General features: G+C 38.7%; 1 protein-coding gene across 1 annotated transcript; it reads right to left on the bottom strand.

Annotated features, from left to right (window-relative positions):
* Positions 1 to 112: 112 nt before the first annotated feature.
* Positions 113 to 6,029, bottom strand: sapcd1 (suppressor APC domain containing 1). The gene is made up of 4 exons (XM_084408020.1): positions 5,860 to 6,029; positions 3,514 to 3,663; positions 519 to 674; positions 113 to 417 (listed from the first exon to the last, which is right to left on the bottom strand). Exons 1-4 carry the CDS (start codon positions 5,944 to 5,946, stop codon positions 328 to 330), a joined length of 483 nt encoding a protein of 160 aa, XP_084264146.1. The 5' UTR covers positions 5,947 to 6,029; the 3' UTR covers positions 113 to 327.
* Positions 6,030 to 7,749: the final 1,720 nt, after the last annotated feature.

Below are 7,749 nucleotides of genomic sequence, written 5' to 3'. Positions count from 1 at the left end.
GAGAGAGAGAGATAACCAGAAGTCGCTCACCTTATTACAGAACCAGGACATATGAATAAAGACAGCAGCATAATTACATCATCACACATTTTGTCAGAGAAAACATGTTTTGAAGTAGAATTCTCATGTAAGCCTACGTTTTTTAATCACTAATAAGTCAGACTTTGATGTGTATCAACAAATATTTTGGGAAAAAACAACAATATGGGTCTCTTTCTGATAAATAATGGAAAATTTTCTTTTAAAAGCTATTTTAACTATTTACAATTCGCTGTTTGATTTGGTTGAAACCATTTTGTGATTAAAGTTGTAAATGTGCGGATGTGATCAATCAGATGTGCTGTAAGACACCAGCTGCTGAAGTTGTGCCTTCTCAAGCTCCAACATGAAAATCTGTTGATTCCGTCTATTAACATCCTGTATATAAAATCCACACAGTGCATGTTATGCTGAATCTGATACTGCACAACAGAAACAAAAACAACAAAAATACCACTATTATTATTACTCATCATCACCTTGACCAGTGTAGCATTGCTCCACCGGAGGTCCCAATCTGAACCTCCAGTCTCTTCTGGTGCCAGATTGTTCCAGAGACAGGAGTCGCTCATCAAACTACCCAGACTCCCATTAACACGCTGCATACAGGACCGCAGAGCACAGGAGCAACTGACCTGTAAGGTACAGGATCATTATTTACGCATTTCGGACAATAATGTAAAAAAAGAAAATCAAATAAAGTACATTAAAAAAAGTTTAGTATGTTTGCTTTCATCTAAAATTAGATGAAAGCTTCTAGATGAAAGCTTCTTCTTCAAGGCATGTGATTTATTGTTCGCTACTGACTTCATCCTTTCATGTGCATACACTTCATGAACTCAGGGTCAAAGCCTGAGTCAACAGACAAATTTGATTATCAGCATTCATAGTACCAACAAAGTCATACTCGAAACTAATCCTATAACCCTGAGTTTGTTTAACTATACCATCATGATACGAGCCCCAGTTTTTTATTCTTTTCACTTGAACGTGACATACAATTACAAATACAGAAGTGGGAAGGAGGATCTTCTATGGCGGCTTGTGACAGCAACATTAAGTAACCTCTGGTTGATGCCATAATAAAACCATTATTTGGGGGAAAAAAAACTTTTTATTCATTGATAGCCATTCAACAGCAGATAATGTTTTTTAAGCAACATCAATTTCATAGTAGTATGATAGATATCAGTTACACCAGGTTGTTGTTACACAACAAACATTGTTAAGGGTTAGATTAGAGTTAGTCCATTTTTTTTGCGTGTTGGCCAGTGGTTTTCAAACCTGGTCCAAGGGATCCACAGCACCACACATTTTGTTTTGTTTTTTGTTTGTTTTTTACCTATAGAATGTTCTATGTCTGTAAAGAAAACTCTCCTTGCTAATCAAAAACAAGCCTTAGAAATCTGACTTTTGGGGAAAATACAGTGAGGAAAATATTTGAACACCCTGCTATTTTGCAAGTTCTCCCACTTAGAAATCATGGAGGGGTCTGAAATTGTCATCGTAGGTGCATGTCCACTGTGAGAGACATAATCAAAAAAAAATCCAGAAATCACAATGTATGATTTTTTAACTATTTATTTGTATGATACAGCTGCAAATAAGTATTTGAACACCTGAGAAAATCAATGTTAATATTTGGTACAGTAGCCTTTGTTTGCAATTACAGAGGTCAAACGTTTCCTGTAGTTTTTCACCAGGTTTGCACACACTGCATGAGGGATTTTGGCCCACTCCTCCACACAGATCTTCTCTAGATCAATCAGGTTTCTGGGCTGTCGCTGAGAAACACGGAGTTTGAGCTCCCTCCAAAGATTCTCTATTGGGTTTAGGTCTGGAGACTGGCTAGGCCACGCCAGAACCTTGATATGCTTCTTACAGAGCCACTCCTTGGTTATCCTGGCTGTGTGCTTTGGGTCATTGTCATGTTGGAAGACCCAGCCTCGACCCATCTTCAATGCTCTAACTGAGGGAAGGAGGTTGTTCCCCAAAATCTCGCAATACATGGCCCCGGTCATCCTCTCCTTAATACAGTGCAGTCGCCCTGTCCCAATTGCAGAAAAACACCCCCAAAGCATGATGCTACCACCCCCATGCTTCACAGTAGGGATGGTGTTCTTGGGATGGTACTCATCATTCTTCTTCCTCCAAACACGTTTAGTGGAATTATGACCAAAAAGTTCTATTTTGGTCTCATCTGACCACATGACTTTCTCCCATGACTCCTCTGGATCATCCAAATGGTCATTGGCAAACTTAAGATGGGCCTTGACATGTGCTGGTTTAAGCAGGGGAACCTTCCGTGCCATGCATGATTTCAAACCAAGACGTCTTAGTGTATTACCAACAGTAACCTTGGAAACGGTGGTCCCAGCTCTTTTCAGGTCATTGACCAGCTCCTCCCGTGTAGTTCTGGGCTGCTTTCTCACCTAGGATCATTGAGACCCACGAGGTGAGATCTTGCATGGAGCCCCAGTCCGAGGGAGATTGACAGTCATGTTTAGCTTCTTCCATTTTCTAATGATTGCTCCTACAGTGGACCTTTTTTCACCAAGCTGCTTGGCAATTTCCCCGTAGAACTTTCCAGCCTTGTGGAGGTGTACAATTTTGTCTCTAGTGTCTTTGGACAGCTCTTTGGTCTTGGCCATGTTAGTAGTTGGATTCTTACTGATTGTATGGGGTGGACAGGAGTCTTTATGCAGCTAACGACCTCAAACAGGTGCATCTAATTTAGGATAATAAATGGAGTGGAGGTGGATATTTTAAAGGCAGACTAACAGGTCTTTGAGGGTCAGAATTCTAGCTGATAGACAGGTGTTCAAATACTTATTTGCAGCTGTATCATACAAATAAATAGTTAAAAAATCATATATTGTGATTTCTGGATTTTGTTTTTTTTATTATGTCTCTCACAGTGGACATGCACCTACGATGACAATTTCAGACCCCTCCATGATTTCCAAGTGGGAGAACTTGCAAAATAGCAGGGTGTTCAAATACTTATTTTCCTCACTGTATGTTAGATGGGGCTTTAGTTCTATTTTTCTAAGTTGGTTGTAGATGTTTAGTTGTTATGCTTCCAAACTGAAACTGCATTTGTATATATTTTCTGAAAAAGCCAGAGAGGGTGTTCAGACTTATAAATGTGCAGGGTTTGAATTAAAGTCTGCAGGAACAGGCCTCTAGGTGTATACTTCGGTGACACTTTATTTTGATGGTCCCTTTTGAACATTCTGTTGACAATATATAAGTAACTTTGTAACTACATGTCAACTAACTATCATTAGAGAATTAGTAGACTGTCTACTTAATATCTGCTAGCTCTTTACTGTGGTGGTCCTCCAACAGACACTCTACTGACTATCAGTAACTTTGCAACTACATGTCAACTTATTCTAACCCTAACCCTAAACCTATACTTCTGTTTTTATGTGACAGCTTTACTCAGGTGTGTTTTGTGATGGTACGTACCTCTCCTTCCAAGTCTCCCGTGCTGAAGCTAATGTGCCTTTGTAAATTCAGCTGTAGGCGATTCTGGTACCACAGTTGTATTTGTTCCACAACCTGTAGGCCAGCCCACAGGACGTCCTTCTGTCTTTCCAGATCTCTAAGTCTCTTCAGCTGAAAGAAATACCTTAAATTAGTGAAAGAGCATAAATATTGAATCTCACACCACAATATCAACTGCAAGTGTGGTGGCACATTAGAAAGACAGAATTACGACTAGAGCATATATTGGAGAATATATTGTTTGTGATATTGATAATCAGCTGATATTTGGCCATTTTGAGATTACTGCATTGGTCGATAACCTGCCTGTTTGGCAGTAAAAACAGTTGCTCGGCATACAGGAAATATGCAAGTATTATGTAAAACTAATATTTAATTCAGCAAGAATTCATACTTTTCTTACATCCCTGGACGTAAAGTTTTCTTTTTTTGTTGTTTATTTGCATTCTTGGTGATGTGATGTATATTGTGTTTTGTGTGCATTTCTCTCTCTTTCTCTTTCCCTCTGTACAGTGCTTAATTGGGATCAGCTGCGGGAGATTGCGTTGAGTAGTGCTTAAATGCTGGGAAAGATGGCAGTTATGGAGAGCTTCTTGTTGTACTCCGCAGTGATTATCATTGGCATTCTGTCCTCCATCTCCTGCCCTAGACATCCAGTTATTGCTGTAGCATTGTGGTAGTGGTTTTTCCCTGTTTCTTTGTAACTAATATTTCTTTCGGAAGCCGTTGGGAGGAGGTTGCCCTTTTCTTTCTGAATCTTTTTTTCTCCTGTTTATTGGTTAGTCAAGGAGTAAGGGAAGGCTCTCATATTTTATTTGGGATTTTTCTCTGATAGATAAGTGATAGGTAAGTTAAATTTCATCCCTTTAGTCAGATTAAATTTGTTTATTATTTTGGCCTGAACCCCTCCTGAAGATCCACACTTCCTGTTATTTATGTTGTTTTGCAACTATACTGTCGTCCTGTAGACCCATGATTGTCTGTGAGCTTGGACAGGACAGGGGACGTAGCTGTTAAAAAACATAGTTCCTATTTTCTTTTTATCCTTGTCACTGACATCCCCAACCCTAGACTGGGGAGGACATAACACTTTTGTATCTAATTTATAATTTTATTTGAGATTAGTCACCCTGCCTTAACAACTGCTTAGCAATTCCCTAGCAATTCTCTAGTCTTGCGTAGCCAGACCTTCACGGCTGAAGAGGCCGTCTGACTGACATGTAAAACCACACAGTTTGTTTTGTTTCACAGTCTGAAAATGTAAATTCGATTTCCCTACTATAACAGACAGCTGTGTAAAATTTCTGGACGTCTTTTACAGAGTCTATGCCATGAACTTCACATATGAAAATCCAATGTTTAGTTGACCATGATAAACGTTCATTGTCACAGCTGTAAAAACATGACAGCACATCTTTGTTTCCTAAAGGACTGTTAAAGAACGCGGCACACACGTCTTGTGGAAATCCTATGGAATTTAACCAATCAGATCACAACATCAAAACTCCAGGGCTGCGTCCGAAACTCAGGCAGGCTTATCAGGCAATGACTTGGCATGCAGCGTTTGCGCACGAAGGTACCTCACAAAACTGATTTCAGACGGACTTCTGAGGCAGCGTAAGAGTTTAATGATCTACAGCAAAATAGAGTGAGCTTTGGTGAAAACTAAGCAAATATTTAATTTCTACCACAGTAATTTCTCGATAGATTGACATCAGAAGTGGAAAACATGGGCTATTTTTCATTTTTGGGTGGTATCCTTTTAAGCTTTTGGACGCAGCCCTGAAGTGTTTACAATTTTGTGTGTGCCTCAGACATCTGAGGCTGAGACTAGCAGCTGCCTTGCAGCCGCTTAGAACCTTAGCTACCGTTAGCAATTATCCAGAACATATTACGTCTAGCAACCAAACATCTTAACTGCAATGCAACCACTTAGCAATGCCCTAGCAACCAAAACACCTCAGCAACCATCAAAGACATGCTTAGCAACAACGGAGAACACCTTGGCAAGCATTTAAAATACAGTACATGGCCTACATAGTTCTCATTTTGTCTAAGCCATCTAACCTTCTAACCTCGTTTCAACCTGCCCAAGTATGCAAACTACATAAGTCTTAAACCTTCAAACTACAAATTTCAGACAAGGCTTTGACAAATTTACATTCAACATTTGTCTTTGCAATCTTTCATTTTTAAGTTTAATCACAATAGACTGTCCTGCTTTTTCCAAGAGGAGGTTTTATATGATTTTCTCCCTTTTATGAACTGTCCCATCCCATCTGAGGAACATCCCCCCCAGTCTCTTACCCATTGGAAGCAGTGCAGAGCATCAGGGCTGTAGAGGTTGTTCTGGAGAGGGATAATGAGGACGGTATAAGAGTCATCACATGCCATGTGTATAAAGATGTCAAGATATAAACACAAAATGAATATTCGGGAGAGAGAGAAACAAGAAACTGAGAAATACGGAGCCTTGTGAGAGTGAGCGAGAGAGGGAGGGACAGATGAAGAAATGCAAATAGAAAAATTCTGTCAAAGCTAATGATGAACAGTATTTGCGGTTGTGCTGGGTGCATTACTCACACTGCAAAACCAAACCAATAAACATCTAATTGCACATACAGATGATAACAGAGACCAGATTTTGGAACTGTAAGTTATTATTTCGCTCAGCAAATAACAGTCAATAACAAAACCTGAGCTGTCAGTTGAACAGTCCTCCCATCATTTTGCATTCCTGTTCCAACATGTTAGGGAATGTGACTGAACCTGGTCTGAAATAATAACAGGCGTGTTAACACAACTATTTGAAAATAAACCAATACAATTTCAGATGTAATACCAAGGGTGTTGACAAAAACTGAGCGTTTGGACCACATTTATAAAGAAGTTAAATTTATAAAGAAATGCAACTTTGCAGTTGAAACTGCAGTTCATTTCATATAACTTAAATTTTACATTGGTTGCAGAAGACTTTAAATATAAAAACATGACACAAGATAAATTATTTAAGTGTATGGTTTTATTATAAAGTATTACTCCTCATACTACTTTAAATGTCAATACAAAATACTCTTTAAAGGTACAATATGTAAGAATGTTGTCTCAAAATATCCAAAAAACACTTGCACAGTGTTATATTTCTTTCAATTATGTACCCACATTATCCTAAATGTTTCCAAGAATTCGTAAATTCAGAGAAATTCACAATTTTAAATAGTGCCCGTCACTTGTCGCCTGTCAATGACGTAATATGCGCATTATCCCTGATTTCCGCTTGTACTGCCAAAGTAACCATGGCGGCAGATGTGGACAACTGCTTAATGTTTAGCCTCACACTGTTGTTATTTCGCTCAAACATTATGGACCATGGCAAGCAGACTTTGGGATAAAAGGAGAAATAAAACGAGGATCAATATCGGCGTGGCGTTTTCGAGATGCCGAGAGCTTCGTGGCAAACTTCGATTTGACAGAGCTTCACAACTTGACAGAGACGCTGCTCTTGCATGTGCTTTATTAGACAGGTGAGCATTATAGCTATTATATAGCTATTATATACTTATATAACATGATGAATGTTGATCTAGCTTACTGCTAGTCTCATATAGCCAACAAACTAACACATAGAATAACATTATAACTTTCAACACACTGATATCTGTCTCTCATTAGCCATCTCTGTCTGTTTTATACCACAGTCATGTTAAAAAACATGAATGTTTTCACTCATCCATAAACTTATTAGATCCATCAGCTGACGGCAATTTCCATGATTCCATGGATATATAGGAAATATATTATCTTCCTGGCCAAGAAAGAATAACCATTTCCAACTAAAGTAAATAAAGTTTTAGCAGGGTAATAGCATAGGTATCACTAGATCAAGATGTTTAATGACTTCGATATGTGGCAAACATAGAGACAATAAAGCGTCGATATAATGGTTTAATAAATGAAACTAGGGTAGGCTACACACACAACTAAACTAAGCAAAGATTATATACAAAATCAAGAAAGTAAAGAAAAGTGAAGAAAGAGAGAGAGAGAGAAGAAAAGAGAATGGCAAGATTACAATCAGTTAACCACAACCTACGAGAAACATCAGATAATGAGGGTCACCATGAAGGGGCACAATAACTTAGAAACGCATCTAAAAGCAGCGAACAGGTACTTGCATTGACTTTGGTTTCAAGTCCA

This window comes from Rutilus rutilus (assembly GCF_951802725.1).
Source record: "Rutilus rutilus genome assembly, chromosome: 4".
NCBI classification, from domain to species: domain Eukaryota; kingdom Metazoa; phylum Chordata; class Actinopteri; order Cypriniformes; family Leuciscidae; genus Rutilus; species Rutilus rutilus.
This window is presented reverse-complemented; position numbering and strand designations above follow the sequence as displayed.

Bases quoted from the DNA above. Each gene is read 5' to 3' on its own strand.
- sapcd1 (XM_084408020.1), bottom strand. From the start codon at position 5,946: ATGGCATGTGATGACTCTTATACCGTCCTCATTATCCCTCTCCAGAAC. The intron at 675-3,513 runs GTACGTACCATC...TGTACCTTACAG, and splicing joins CGGGAGACTTGGAAGGAGAG to GTCAGTTGCTCCTGTGCTCT. The intron at 418-518 runs GTGATGATGAGT...TTTTATATACAG, and splicing joins GCAATGCTACACTGGTCAAG to GATGTTAATAGACGGAATCA.